Source organism: Podarcis cretensis (assembly GCF_951804945.1).
Source record: "Podarcis cretensis genome assembly, chromosome: 1".
Lineage (NCBI taxonomy): Eukaryota > Metazoa > Chordata > Lepidosauria > Squamata > Lacertidae > Podarcis > Podarcis cretensis.
Window position 1 is genome coordinate 110,239,231 of NC_137170.1, and position 15,496 is coordinate 110,254,726.

At 43.2% G+C, this 15,496-nt stretch overlaps 1 protein-coding gene across 8 annotated transcripts in view; it reads left to right on the plus strand.

Annotated features, from left to right (window-relative positions):
* The window catches only part of SLC4A10 (solute carrier family 4 member 10), a 173,680-nt gene that overhangs the window by 142,142 nt on the left and 16,042 nt on the right, over positions 1-15,496 (plus strand). For all 8 annotated transcript variants that reach the window (XM_079976521.1, XM_079976525.1, XM_079976522.1 and 5 more), the window contains 6 exons: positions 849-954; positions 8,637-8,798; positions 9,611-9,724; positions 10,888-11,049; positions 13,997-14,248; positions 15,338-15,406. In XM_079976521.1, coding sequence (XP_079832647.1) covers positions 849-954; positions 8,637-8,798; positions 9,611-9,724; positions 10,888-11,049; positions 13,997-14,248; positions 15,338-15,406 — 865 coding nt within the window. The remainder of the gene's footprint in view (positions 1-848; positions 955-8,636; positions 8,799-9,610; positions 9,725-10,887; positions 11,050-13,996; positions 14,249-15,337; positions 15,407-15,496) is intronic.

The window sequence follows — 15,496 nt, forward strand, 5'->3', positions numbered from 1 at the left end:
AAGTGGACGCGGGTGGCGCTGTGGGTTAAACCACAGAGCCTAGGACTTGCCGATCAGAAGGTCAGCAGTTTGAATCCCCGCGACGGGGTGAACTCCCGTTGCTCGGTCCCTGCTCCTGCCAACCTAACAGTTTAAAAGCAGCTCAAAGTGCAAGTAGATAAATAGGTACCGCTCCAGTGGGAAGGTAAACAGCGTTTCCGTGCGCTGCTCTGGTTCGCCAGAAGCGGCTTAGTCATGCTGGCCACATGACCCGGAAGCTGTACGCCGGCTCCCTCGGCCAATAAAGCGAGATGAGCGCCGCAACCCCAGAGTCGGTCACGACTGGACCTAATGGTCAGGGGTTCCTTTACCTTTTAGAGAGCAAGTCTTGATGCCTATGCCCCAAAAGTGCATTTTGGATTTACTGTATTTGAGAGGGCTTTCTTCACTTTCAGAGGCTGTGGGAGACAAAACCCCATAGTTTGTACGTCCTCCTTCAGAGTGTGGCAGTAGTCAGGGAAGGCCCATCAGCTTAACGTAGTGCAGACTCAGGACACTTTGCAATCTAAAAGCATGCATCAGTCTAGGGTTGCCAGGTCAAAACTCGGAGAGGTGGCTCCTTGTACTATCCATGGTATTTCCTGGAAAGGAGATCCACCAGCTCAGGCATCATGGTGATGTGGAGAGCTGTACATGGTGTAATTCAGTGTTCAACTCTGAGAGGTACAGAGGCATTCCGAAGGACTGGGCTTCCTCCACATTTATCTTGCATGTTTTCGTCCCAGACTTCCTAGGGAATTCCGATGATGCAATTTACCAGTTTTAAGATTATAAATGATCAGGCTTTTTTCCTTTCCCCCCACTTTCAGATGCAGCTGTATGGAACCAGACAACCCCAGCAATAATACTTTGCAATACTGGCAGTCCAAAAACATGTCTTCGTCAGACATACCTTGGGGAAACCTAACTGTGTCAGTAAGTGTACCACTGAAACACATCACAGATGAACTTTACTCTGACCGTAAAGGTGTGGCCTGTCGAATGTAGGTTGGCAGGGTGTCAGAGATGGGGGGGATCAGGTGTTGTACCCCAGTCTTGCCACTTTTGTAATAACTGAAGATTATACGCAAATAACAGTCAATGGCTTTAATATAGCTATTACCTCTCGTATCGAGGCAGCATGCTTCTGAAAACCAGTTGCTGAGGATCATGTATGGGACATGCCCTGCATGTAGACTTCCCCAGACATCTGGTTAACCACTGTGGAGATAGGATTCTAGACTGTGTGAGCTTTTGGTCTGATCCAGCAGGGCTCCTCTTACGATGTAGGGGGCCATTCCATGTGATTGGAAAGTCTGCATGCTGTATGGGCCGTCCATGCAGGGGTAGCGTACACAAACCCAGCCCACGCATGTGATTGCAGTGTCATCTGCAAAGGTCTTAACAGTTAATGAAAATGTGTAGCAACTTCTCTGTCCATGAATTGCAATTACAAATATGGAATATTTAAGGAATATCTTAGAGGCTAAAAGTCATAAACCTTTCCATTTAATTAAACTTTTCAGTGGTGACTATTCCCTATTGTCATTGTTCAGTTTTTTGTTTTTTTAAAAAGCACCAATGCCAATGTGCACTATTCTGAGAAACTTTGTGTAGCGACAGGGAGCATTACTAAGATTAAGCCCGCATTCATCAAATAGCAGCAGATTTGACCTAAATTCTACCAGATGGTAAATCTGGAGCTGCGATGTGAAAAAAGGGATATGTAAGCTCTATATTTCTCCCCAAATAACACTCCAGATGTTCATCTATAGCAAAAGAGTTAAAATGGAAGGTTTGCAAACATCCTTTCTGTACATTCCTTTATTGTCAGATGTGTAGATTGTGACCTGGGTAACAGGAAGCATGGTCTACTTTTTCCTAGCTCCCAGAGAATCTCCATGGCCTGCAATTAAGTTTTATATGAATATGAATATGGATAGCTCAGTTGGTTAAAGTGTGGTGCTGATAACGCCAAGGTTGCAGGTTCGATCCCTGGATGGGAAAGATGCATATTCCTGCTTTGCAGGGGGTTGGTCCAGATGATCCTCAGCCTCCCTTCCAACTCTGCAGTTCTATGATAGCAAGGGAACATGCCCAGGATTGCATAACATTTAAGGCATTTTCTGCTAAATGATCCTGAGTTCTCCTGAACTCAGTACTGTCTCATCTGACTGGCAGCTCAGTAATGGAGCACATACAGAAGGACCTGGCGAAGACTTCCATCTGAAAACCTAGTGGGTACTGTAGTTTGATGCCCAGTGCAGTTTTTAATTGTTTAAGCTCCTGTTTGACATGCAGTCCACTTTTTGCACGGTGCAGACACTGGGTTTATTATTTTATTGAGTTTACTAATTATATATTTATTATTTACTACTATATAATTTGCTATTTCAAATTATACTTAACAGATGCTTGGTGGCATGCAATAGAATTTTAGGTTTGATCCCAGCCTGTCATTTCATAGTTACTTGGCATACAGCAGATTCCATTATTCCTTTTGCTGGATAACACCAAAGTTTACCTAAACTAGCATTCAAAGCAAGAATTTTACCAACCAGCAGGCGCCAGGACATTCACTAGATATTGGCCTGTAGTCCACTGGTGGGTTAGGGACTACCTTACCTTCTGCTCATCTTTGGTCTACGGCCTTTATCAGCTCTCCTTTGGTTCCATGGTCTCAGGCCACTTGGAAAAGAGATTCTGCACCTTCCATGCTCTGAGGTAGCCCACGCTTGCTATCATGGAAGAATCATGAGGAATGTTCAGTGATAAAGACCGCTTTATAGCCTGTACTAATGTAGCACCCCTTAACCTTGTGTTTCTTAAAAGTGATCTTCAGGTTTTGCAAAGAGCTCTTAGGGCATGGGAAGGCAAACTAAGGCCCGGGGGCCGGATCTGGCCCACTCGCCTTCTAAATCCAGCCCGTGGACGGTCCAGGAATCAGCGTGTTTTTACATGAGTAGAATGTGTCCTTTTATTTAAAATGCATCTCTGGGTTATTTGTGGGGCATAGGAATTCGTTCATCCCCCCAAAAAAATATTTTCTGGCCCCCCACAAGGTCTGAGGGACAGTGGACCGGCCCCCTGCTGAAAAAGTTTGCTGACCCCTGTCTTAGGGCTTGTCAGCTTTCCTGACAATTCACTGTTTCTCGTGGTCCCACTGCAAATAATGAATCTGTGGCTGAAGGGATAGAGGCTATTATATTTAAAGAATCCCTCACTGGCATCATGCTGTGGTAAAGATCCTGCTCAATGCTTGGGATCCCTTTGTGGTTACAACTACCTATAACAGGGTTTCCCAATCTTGGGTCTCAAGCTATTTTTGGATTACAATCCTCCTCATCCCTACCCACTGGTCCCACTAGCTTAGGGATGATGGGAGTTGTAGTCCAAAACAGCTGGAGACCCAAGTTTGGGAAACACTGGTCTATATAAGTTTGGGAAACACTGATCTATAACTCCAACACAGATACAGATGAAAGCATGGACTGGTTGCAGAGGCAGGAGCCAGTGTGGTACAGTCGTTAAGAGCGGTAGACTCATAATCTCGTGAACCTGGTTCACTTCCCCGCTCCTCCACATGCAGCTCCTGGGTGACCTTGGGCTAGTCACACTTCTCTGAAGTCTCTCAGCCTCACTCACCTCACTCAAACACTCTGTGTTTGTTGTGGGGGAGGAAGGGAAAGGAGTATGTTAGCCGCTTTGAGACTCCTTCAGGTCATGATAAAGCGGGATATCAAATCCAAACTCTTCTTCTTCTTCCATGGCCACAGGATACATCCAGCTCTGTTTGGCTGGTTCCTGCCCCATGAGTTCCCAACAGTGCTGGCTGGTGGTGGCGGCGGCATTGCACTTGTCAAGCAGACAATGACAAGTGCCACTTCTACACCACTGCAGCGCTTTGGGATTGGGTTGCTCATAATGGGGTTTATTTTCTGCTTAGGAATTGCATATCCAGAGACACTTACGTTCATATGTTTGGAACACTTTTTTTTGCCCATGGAAGTTCCCATGAGGACTGTAACTTGCAAGTCAGTAGCAGATGGATCTGAGCTGCGGCAACTTGCCGCACTTCCAAAAGTACCTCAGAGACCACAAAAGCGGCTGTAGCTGAGATCCATGAAGTGCCGTCTCACACTCCGCGTTCTTCGCAGAAATGGGTGGCTCTTGTGAGCGTGAAAAAGTCCCAGTGTTAATATGCAATTATTATTATTCTCATTTGCAAGTGGGTCACATATCTTTCACATACTATTTCCCCTCCAGTATCGGGGTTGGATTCCCAACTTTGCTATGTTATTACCTGGTTGCCTTTTCACATATCTGAAGTTTAAATGCAAAATAATAAATGAATAATCCTTGTGATACTATAGATAATCTGAGATGTCAGGATTAGGGATGTTTAGAATCCCCACGGGGAATTCTTGCTTGCCTCATTGAAATTCCTTGTGCTCTCCACACTTGCCTTGAAACTTCATTCTAGGCAAAATTCGGTGTCCACGAGGGTTCCGCTCTTATCAGTTTCTTTGACTGTTTGGAGAGTTTATTCTTTAGCTCCCAGATTCCCCACACCTACCACACATATCGACGTGACTTATCCTGCATTAATGTAACTTCAGATGAATGACAGCAAAGAAAGGGAGGGTTCTGCTGAGAAATTTTCTGTTGATTTCCCTTGAGGTTCCCCAGAAAGGTCACCTTAGCAAAAAAAAAAACCACCAAAAAACAAACACCCAACACCTTAGAATTTCACATTATTCAAAATTCAGCAGCAAATCTAGCTAGGATATAAATAGCCTATTTTGTGTTAGGGATGCTTAAAAAATTGGAATCTTGTAACATGATATACAAAGGAAACATAATCACCATACTGTTAGAAGAAAATAGAACGTATCTTCCATTGAAGATAACATGTTTTGCTTTGTTTTCTTCTTCTTCTTCTTCTAATAATAATAATAATAATGATAATGATAATGATAATGATAATGTAAAATATACACAAAAATAACATACACTGAACTAATATAGCAGCAGCAAAACATTCCAGTCCAGAACAGAAAGCTGCAACATGGAAACAACTTTAAAACCCAAGCTGTCACCCATGTTGTAAAATAGCTCACAAATACATATTGTTCGCATTAGGACAATGCTGTTCCTTTTATGGAAGTTGATGGTTATTTTTTCAGAGTTTATAAAGCCCTGCTAGCTTTTTCTAATATATTTAGGCTAGAATCAAGATGCTGTTGATTATATATATATGCAATAGAACCTGGGAAATATGTATTTTTTCCTGCTAAAATAAAGCTTTAAAAATCAACACTAATTAGAGATGTTTTATCATTTTTGTTTAAAATGTTCCCTTTTGCATTTGTCGATCTAATTCATTATGGCCTATGCCAAGTGCAGTTCTCTGTGTTTTTGGATGGAGGTCTTGCCCAGCCCTTTCTCAGCATGGTGGAGGTTGAAGCAGAGACCTCTTAAATGCATAGCGTGTACACTACCACTGAACTTTGGCCTTTTCCCTAATACTTTTAGGCCCCAGTTCTTACCTGGGATTAAGTCACACTAAGTGCAATGAGTCTTGCTTCTGAGTAAACCTGTATAGGATTGCGCTGTTAGCACCATCAAATGAGGTATCAATGGCATTTAAATGCATTGCTACGCTAGCAAATTTCAATATGAATTTCTTTTCTTTTTTTAAATAACGTGGGTATTTGCAGTCTGTTAAATGAAACTGACTGTTTGTTATAAAAAGAAAATTTTGTCTTTACTACTTTCTTCTTCACTCATTATTTGGAGCAATGCTGGAGCCAAAACAGCTCCCCCCCCCAAATGTTAAAAAATAATAATAAATACCGTTCTTGTTTTATATGTAAAAAAATCATATCTCACCTCCTCAAAAAAGGATCGCAGGGCAAGTCACATGTAAAATTGTATAAAGCTGTCATGAAAAACATCAAAACATCTAAAATTCAAGTTCTACCTTTGTGTATATATCTTCCCTCAAAAAAAAGGCAGGCCTGGTGGAAAAGGTCCTGAAAGCTAGCCATTGTTGGCAGCTGCCCACCTCAGAGGGAAGATTATTCCACAACTGGTGCTACCACCAAAAATTTCCAGTAACCCAGGCTTTATTTAGCAGGGGTACAACGAAAAAGGCCTTTTCCCTGCAGACCTCGTGTCAAATTGTGTCCCTCAGCCTCAGACCAATGGATAAAAAATTGCCCCCAAGCTTTCATTGGTCAGTATACCTATTATATTGATTAAAACTTGCAGTCGCAGTTTTAAATATGGGCTTGTTGTTTTCCTCTCATTGGAAAAACAACAGGCTTACAAGAGAAGCTCCTGAAAAGCTTTTGTAATCATAACAGATTTGGCGTGCTCTAGCCTTTAAAACCCAAGACTGACAGAAAATGTCGAGGTTGAAACATATAAAAACAAAAGCCCTCCAGATGGTTTGTTTGTCATTGACTAGTCAACCGCTTGGTGTTAAGGTTCACATTTATTCACTCACACTGGCCCAATCTAGTACGTATTCATTTATTCGTGTGACCTCAGAGCATGGAATGAAAATCCTTACATGAACAATCTGTGGCAGGGAATCCCATGCACTCCACTTGCATGTGTGGAAAGGGACCCAAATTAGAGGTGCTCATGGAGCCTGCTAGAGAGGGGATATGTCTTCACCTCCCTGCCAATCATCAGTTCAGCCAGAGGAAGAGAAGGAGAACCTCAATGCAGAGACACCCAGGCAGGGAATTGAAAATTCTTTCACCCCGAGGTCCACGTTCCCTTCGGAGCAGACCTCCGAGGCCATGTTTTATGCAATCACTTCTATTTTTCTAGAAAAAGAGGTGCTGGAACTCAGCCTGAACGCCTCCCTAATGGCAATAGTGCCCACCTGAGAGGTGCCAGAATTCAGTTCCAGCAAGTTCTGTCTGTGGAAAGAAGCCCGAAGCACAATTCATAGTTCTTTGGACCCATGCCCCCAAATTTTGCTTCTTCTGGGTGCCAAATTTGATCATAAACAGCTCCCTCTGCAATCAATTTTGTTTCAGCCTGAATGCAAACAATTTTGTGGAGTCTATTGCCACCTTGTGGCAAAAGGAAACTTTCTTCACATTATAGAAGGAATAGTTTGAATCCTCTGAGCTGATGTTTTACATAACATCAGATTTGGGCAATGATCTCCAAACTCTTATTTACTCAGCACTCATTTAGATAAAGTGGTTTCAGGAGTTTATCTGTGAATTACACCCAACTATTCCTGCATGAAGTGGGCACATTATTCATATAAACCTTCATTTTTAACTATTTTCCTCTAAAATCCTCAATTAGTTGCAGCTGAACAGGGGGGGGGGGGGGGGGAAACCACTATATTGAAATGTAATTCACCAACATAATGAGAGAGAGAATAGAACCAGTCAAAAAGGCTGTGCTATTGTAAGCATTGGGGGTTGGGGCAGGAGACAATAAAAGTGAGGTGTGTGTTTTGTGTACAAAAATGCCCCAAAATATATTTATGGGAAATGTCCAGGTGTATGGCAACCATAACAGTTGTGATTGGGGGCCCTGTGTGATATGGAAAATATCACAGAACTATTGATATCTGTATTTGAGGTTGTCTTTAGTGAACACTTGCTTAAGCTTTGAGATTTTTGATATCTACATATGCTATACCATAGCTTAGTAGCCAAGAAAGACTCCATGCATCTTGAGCATCTGAAGCAGGCCAATGATTGTGATAGTTTGAGATTATGGTGAAAGTTTTGAGTGCACATACCATGCATGTTCCAGCCTCTATAAGTAGCTGTGGATTTCATGTCAAAGAATTTACTAATATAGACAGGTCATGTTATTACTGTTTTTGATTGCCTTTGGCTTAGCTTCTGTGGATCAGAGGTGCTTTTAATTTTAATGTAAATGCTAGCTTTATCCGTTTTTCAGCACTTCCAGACACGAAGAATGGAACAGCACAGTGCTTCCTGTGAAATGTTGGGACACTATGTAACAGCAAACTTTGGTATTCTGTCAGATATGTGCTAAATAGAGCGGTTTAACCATTCCTGGATATCTGAGGAGTGTTCTCTAGCATGATACGTATGTTTTCAAACACGCACAAATTAACCCATTTTGCTTAGACATTTTTGCAGCTGACGGCAATAGTGCAAATGCTATTCCTTACTGTGGACCATTTTTTAAAAGGCATACAAAGATGGAAGCCACATTTCTTCGTGGTAAAGCTACCTCTGTAGATTATGCTGTGTTCTGCTATTCTTAGGTGCACAAGTTAAACATCTTCCACATATTCCTTGCAGGGTGACCAATGTGTTGCCCACCAGATGTTGTTGACTTCAGCTCCCATCAGCCCAGCTAGCGTGGCCAATGGCCAGGGATGATGGGAGTTGTAGTCCAACAAATATTCGGACGGTACCACATTTGCCTATTCCTTCCTTAAAAATGTAACGTATGAAGTTGCCTTAGGTGTCAGGATTTGGACAGATAAATTGAAAACCTTTCAGGTCAGTAGTCATAATGGAATGTGCAGACCAGTCTTTTGTTTCTCTGTGAATAGGATCAGTTGCAAGGATATAAAAATGTGCTTTTGCTTTCCATGTTAGGAATGTAAGGACTGGCAAGGGGCATTTGTAGGACACGCCTGTGGACACCATGGTCCTTACGTCCCAGATGTTCTCTTCTGGTCAGTCATCTTATTCTTTTCTACAGTGACACTGTCATCCACGCTTAAGCAGTTCAAAACCAGTCGATACTTCCCGACCAAGGTAACTTGAATATTATTATTTTTTAATTGTTTTGCAAATGCAGGATACAAGTCTACCTCAACAGAAATAAAAAACTGAACTCATCAGCAGCACTGAGATTGCACTGATATACTGTGTCATAGCATTTCCCCCCCCCCCAAAAAAAAAGAACTTTAATATAGGAGGGAGGATATGCAGAAGGCTTGATTCTTGCCACTTTGTTTAGATTGAAACAGGGAGCAGTTTGCAGCAGAATACATCAAGCACAATAGACTCAGTTCGATTAGAAATGTAAATGTGTATGACAGACCGTGATTGTCAGAGGAGAAATCTACTCCAAATTAACAGGTTGGCTTTAGGCATTTTTTGGCCCCTGGAGCCAAATGTCAAAATGTCAGGCCGTTCTGTGGGCCTGCGCTGATTTTTTTAAAATGGCAGACAGAGACAGGAGAAAGCTTCCTGTTCCTTACTTAGAAGACAGTCTCGGTAAATTATTCGGTGTGCTGTTATTGATCAGCAGCACCTGGCTGAGTTTTGTTACTGATTTCTCAGCTAGGGTTTCTCTCCAGGAAGAACAACTAGCATTGTCCTAAAGAATACAGGCCTTTGATTAATTTTAGCATAGCAGCTGGGTAACACCATAGAGTGATGCAGTTCGCCCAGATGAAATGACTCAGTTGCAAGAAACTGGGCGCACAGATTTGGCCTGTGCACCATATCTTATTGTGCTCATAAAGGGATGTGCATGCAAATCTTCTACCACCAGTGTATATGTGTGTGTGTGTATTAAAAATGTCTCTCTGCTGTCACTGACATTGGCTCAATGTTTCCAGGTGCGGTCTGTAGTGAGTGACTTTGCCGTCTTTCTCACCATCCTGTCCATGGTTTTAGTCGACTATGCCCTTGGGATCCCATCACCAAAGCTCCAAGTTCCCAATGCTTTCAAGGTAATTCCTGACACCGGTCGTACCTGGCTTGGTGTGAAAAGTGAAATTTGCCACAACAAATATGTTTTCAAACCAGCTGTTGTTTCTTTCTGAACGGATCAAAATAATGACACAAAAGTGGAGGTACGTATTGTCTGAGAAAACAAATAAATCAGAAAAGTTAAATTCAAAAGGATTTTTAAAAAAACAAAAAACAGAACAAGACGTTGCTGTAAAGTGACTTAGACTGGTCTAATAAGAATAGCTTGTGGGACACGGGTGGCGCTGTGGGTTAAACCACAGAGCCTAGGACTTGCTTATTAATAGGTTGGCGGTTCGAATCCCCGCGACGGGGTGAGCTCCCGTTGCTCGGTCCCTGCTCCTGCCAACCTAGCAGTTCGAAAGCACGTCAAAGTGCAAGTAGATAAATAGGTACCGCTCAGGTGGGAAGGTAAACAGTGTTTCCATGTGCTGCTCTGGTTTGCCAGAAGCGGCTTAGTCATGCTGGCCACATGACCCAGAAGCTGTATGCCGGCTCCCTCGGCCAATAAAGCGAGATGAGCGCCGCAACCCCAGAGTCGGTCATGACTAGACCTAATGGTCAGGGGTCCTTTGCCTTTAATAAGAATAGGTTAGTTCAAGTTTCACCCAAACTTGTAGTCCAAAAGCAGCTGGAGACCTCCCATCTAGAGTTGCCATATATTGAAGAGCAAAAAAGAGGACACATTTGCCGACTTCTGCTTTTAACTATGGTTTGCTATGAAGACTATACCCATGAAAAAGAGGGCCTGGCCTGGAAAAAGAGGACATATGGCAACCCTATTTAGCAGGACCAATGGTTAGGGATGATGGGAACTGTAGTCCAAAATCCGCTGGAGACCCAAGTTTGGGAAACCCTGGGTTAGTTTAATAAGTGTGTTTTACCCCTCCTCAATTCCCAGTTGTTTCCTCATTAGGCCTCCACAGCTCTTGCAACATTAACAAGTGTGATCCTCTGTCTTGTAAGGAATTTTAGGGTTGCCACTTCCATTTATCATATTTGATATTTTATGTGTCCTTCCTAAAGCAGCATCTTGCCTTGGATTTTGAATGTTTACAGTAGGTGATATTATTCTGCAGGCCTCCACAGTGATGAAATAACCCCACCCCACCGCCCATCCTGAAATTTGCTCTTCTTCTTTTAGCCCACCAGAGATGACCGTGGCTGGTTCATTTCGCCTTTGGGGACCAATCCTTGGTGGACGGTGCTGGCTGCGCTAATCCCGGCTCTGCTTTGTACTATTCTGATATTTATGGACCAGCAGATTACAGCTGTTATTATAAACAGAAAAGAACATAAACTAAAGGTAAAGTGCAAAAGCTGTTTTCATCTTTCTGGTTAGCATTCCAGCATTTTCTTCAATGAAAGTCCCCCCCCCCCCACTTCAAAAATGCAGTTTTTTTGTTTTTGTTTTAGAAAGGCATTTAGAATACAGATATTTTCACACTTTTCCCTGTCTGATGTGAAATGTGTGTGTTTCTGTGCAAGCAGTTTGATGTATGTCAGGAAATGCCAAACCTTCGTTAACTTGAATGTATAGGAGGGAACTTGCAGAAGTCCCAGGCATATGATACAGGCAACTGAAAATGCAGGGCATAAGAAACTGCGGATATATTAAAAAAATATGACCGTATTGCCATATCATTCTGGGGGGTGTAATTCAGGCTTGTGAACATCCACAGAAGATAGGAGCTTGCACATTTCTGCGATAGGCTGGATGCAAATGAGGGTTTTGAAAAGATGCAAAGGTAGTTTTAAGAAGGCTTTGTTTCCCATGGGGTGCAGATATACTGTTCCACCATTGTCATACAGGTTTTGTAATTTTTTTTGCAATGCTAAAGCCCACAAGACCTGTTCATGAACGCTAACAGTGTGATTAGCACTCGAAACACAAGCAATACTCTCTTTTAAACAGCTCTCCTAAGAAAAAATTGCTGGTCTCCAGCCTTCTTCATTTGTAATTTGGTGTAGGGTATTAATTTTCATTAGCTTACTGACTGAAAGTCATAGCTTTGACCCTAGGCTTTAAGGGTTGTCCTTTACAGCTTAACTGTATCTGCTTCCTTCTTGTTAAGTGGTTTTCTTATATGTGACGGACTGAGTTTTAATTTCTTTTGTGCCCTGCCCTGAGATTGGTTCTGATGGCCTGCACTAAATAAATAAATAATAATAGAAGCGAGATCCCCATCTTTTCCTGCTTTATAAAAACTTTCCTAACTGGTCACCTGGAAACTAGCCACAAGACAAGCGGCTAATTCATAAACACAATGTAATTGCGATAAAGGCACCTGGTGTTGTAGGCTCACGCCACAATAAACGTGCTAGTCTTTCCTCGATGTTTTCCTACCCGCCTCCTGTCTTGCCAAAGGTGAAAGTTTTCTAGCGTCTTCCAACTTTCCAAACAACTGTCTTTTCCATCCTTTTTACTCCCTTTGTGGAAAACTGCAGCAATTGAGTGCTTAGGATTGCTGGGTTCCAAAAAGACACATTTGCAGTGGAACCCTTCCAACAGATGGGGGGGGGGGGGATGAAACAAGGTTCATCACTTTTCGGACCAAAAAAAAAAAAAAGTTGGAAGAAGTTTCAGGAACCAGCTTGTCCGCATGTGTGCCCAGATTTTTCAGCTTCTTTGACTCTTTGGGAAACGGCAACACAGTCATTACAAATGCATTTTCAGCCTCTTTTTCACACTGCAACTTCTTGGTTGCTGTGAATGGTCCCCCCCCCCTGTGGGTTACTTCCCTCCCTCCCTCCCCTGCCCTCTTTGTCAGTCAGGCTCCTTGTGTCAATCCGCAGTGTTTTGTGCGGTTCACTTGACAGATGCAGGGAGTTCCTGCCAAACTTTAGAATGTGCCCCCCCTTTTCATTTCAGCAGTGGCATGTGGGAGTCAGATGGTATTCCTGGCTGCCCTCTTGCTTTGCTGCATATTCATATTTTTTTTCCCTTGCTCGGGTCTGATGTAGCATCATCACCTGTTGCCATGCCTCCTTCCTCTCCCATATGTCACTTTCCTCGGGCTTCTACGCGAATGTGAGGAAAGCTTAAACCCAGACACTGTTGGAAGCAGCGTACTTGCACTTAACAGCAATTTCACCCCTTTTGACTTTTGGAAAAGTCAGCAGGCATAAGGCCTGATGTTTAAAAGAAGTACAGATTGCACATTCTGTGAGGCACCAGCTCCTTGAAGTGGCTATGAGGACATGGCTTGTCCCTGCGTTTATACATCTTGGGTGCTTTTGTCCTGTGCTGGCTGTGTAATCTGTTTTGAATTGCCCTGGGAACTTTGGATTCAGGGTGGTGTTATACTACTATTATTACTAATAGTAATAATAAAAAATTTACCCCTCTTTCTGCTGCTATGGTGCCGATGACCAAGCTATGGCAAAAAGGCTTTTAACATGCTATTTCCCTGCACTACACAATGCATCCATAGAGGACAGATCTGAGTGTGTTGTCCCTAACTGGAACTTGCACTCTGTTTTGAATTTCTTCTGCTGCATTTCAAAATTTTGTAAGGCATCGTAGGGCCAGGGTGAAAGCGACTTAAGAATGAGTTCATAGGCCAATAATCCAGCAAGCGCCTTTCGATGCATGGAACTTGTTTGGGTGCGTTTGGCAGAAATATAAACAGCTCCATTGAAATGAATAGGACAGCCTCTCAGGTAAGGGAGCTCTCGATGTTCACCAGAGCAGTCTCACAAATGCAAAGCCTTGAATTGAAGCAGAAGTGTCTGCCTAATACAAGAAAGGCTCAAATCCAACCACGTATGTTATACCACAAGCAAGGCTGAAGAACAAAGGTAACCTGCAGCAGCACAGCCATTGCCTAACAGTTCACGTACTTTTTGCGTGCATCATTAGACTAGCTGCTAATTGGGGCTGCCGGCTGTTCAGAAGGGTCATGCAGGGTGCCGGCTTCTGCCCTAGCAATGTTGCTTATTGCCAGTGTGGTCTAGTGGTTAAGAGCGGTAGACTTGTAATCTGGTGAACCGAGTTCGTGTCTCCGCTCCTCACATGCAGCTGCTGGGTGACCTTGGGCTAGTCACACTTCTCTGAAGTCTCTCAGCCCCACTCACCTCACAGAGTGTTTGTTGTGGGGGAGGAAAGGAAAGGAGAATGTTAGCCGCTTTGAGACTCCTTTGGGTAGTGATAAAGCAGGATATCAAATTCAAACTCTTCTTCTTCTTCTTCTTCTTCTTCTTCTTCTTCTTCTTCTTCTTCTTCTTCTTCTTTGGTTTATTGCCTTCAACAGAAGGGCTGCGGCTATCACCTGGACCTGCTGATGGTGGCTCTCATGCTGGGCGTGTGCTCCCTCATGGGCCTGCCGTGGTTTGTTGCCGCCACCGTTCTCTCCATCTCTCATGTGAACAGCTTGAAGCTGGAGTCGGAGTGCTCTGCTCCAGGAGAGCAGCCGAAATTCCTTGGCATCCGTGAGCAGCGGGTCACGGGACTCATGATATTCATCCTGATGGGCTCGTCCGTTTTTCTGACCCGAATTCTTAAGGTAGGCTCATGCTTTGGGGCGGAAACCAAGGGGAAAGTAAATAGCACTACTAAGGATTTAAATTCTAGCACAGATGTTCTTGTTTTTTTAATGCATGGGTGTATGTGTCTTGATGCAGTGCTGGGTAAGGTTCTTATTGTCTAATACATGAAAGCCTCAAACAAACTGAGCTATCCAGTCCACACCACAGATCACACACCAAGGAGCCCAGGTTCAATGCTTGGCTTCCCCAGTTTACAAAAACAAACAAACAAACCGAAAAATTGGATCTCAGACTGCAGGTGATGGGAAAGAGCTCTGCATGAGATTTTGGGGAGCTGTTGTTCTTTGGAGTGGGGCATACTGGACTGGATAGGCTAATAGTCTGACTCAGTGGAAGGCATTTTCATAGACTGATGTGTTAGTGCTCCACATGAACAACAACAGAAACAGCACCTGCAGATGGGATCTGCCAGCTTTTTAATGGTCAAGTAATAAGCAGGCATTCTTATGCTTTTGATTGTTATTATGCATTTTACTTTGTCTTTTATTGCTGTTACAAGCCCTGAACACCATATGGCAGGAAGGTAGGGGCTGGTTGAGGGAAATCTAATGCAGAGACAAACAAATACTTTGTTTTGATGTTGTCAATGTAGAAGCCAGGGTGAGCTGGCTTCTACATTGATTTGAAGGTAAGGACAGGCCAGCTTTTAAGGGGAATGTCAGGAAGAGCTTTTCATATTCCACAGGTAATGTTAGTGTTGGATTAATGTCCAAATCCGCAGATCCGTGCTTTTAGTAGTAGGTTGCATGCCTGCTACTATACTGATGTGGAACATGCAATTGGTGCTGGGTTGGTGTGGACAGAAGAATTTAGGAAAAGAACAGGGACTGAAGTTCAGAAAGTCTGAAGACACCCCCCTCCCAAACCAGGATGTGTGTAGTCGCTGCTGGGTGCAGATGAAGCAGTGAAAATTCACCATCAAACACTCCTTCCCGTATGAGACCCTGGTAGTCAATTGCCTTCGTCCAAAGCCTTTTCTGCCTGTCTTATCTGCCAGTGAAGTGAGACCCAGTTTTTGATTTTGACCTTCTTTCTCCTCTTTCCAGTTTATCCCTATGCCAGTGCTTTATGGTGTATTTCTTTACATGGGTGCCTCTTCTCTAAAAGGAATTCAGGTTAGTGAAATATTTTTTGTGTGGCTCTTGTTACGGCTTTCATTTGCCCCTTGCTTGCATTATACACATTGCTGAGTTTCACAGAGATAT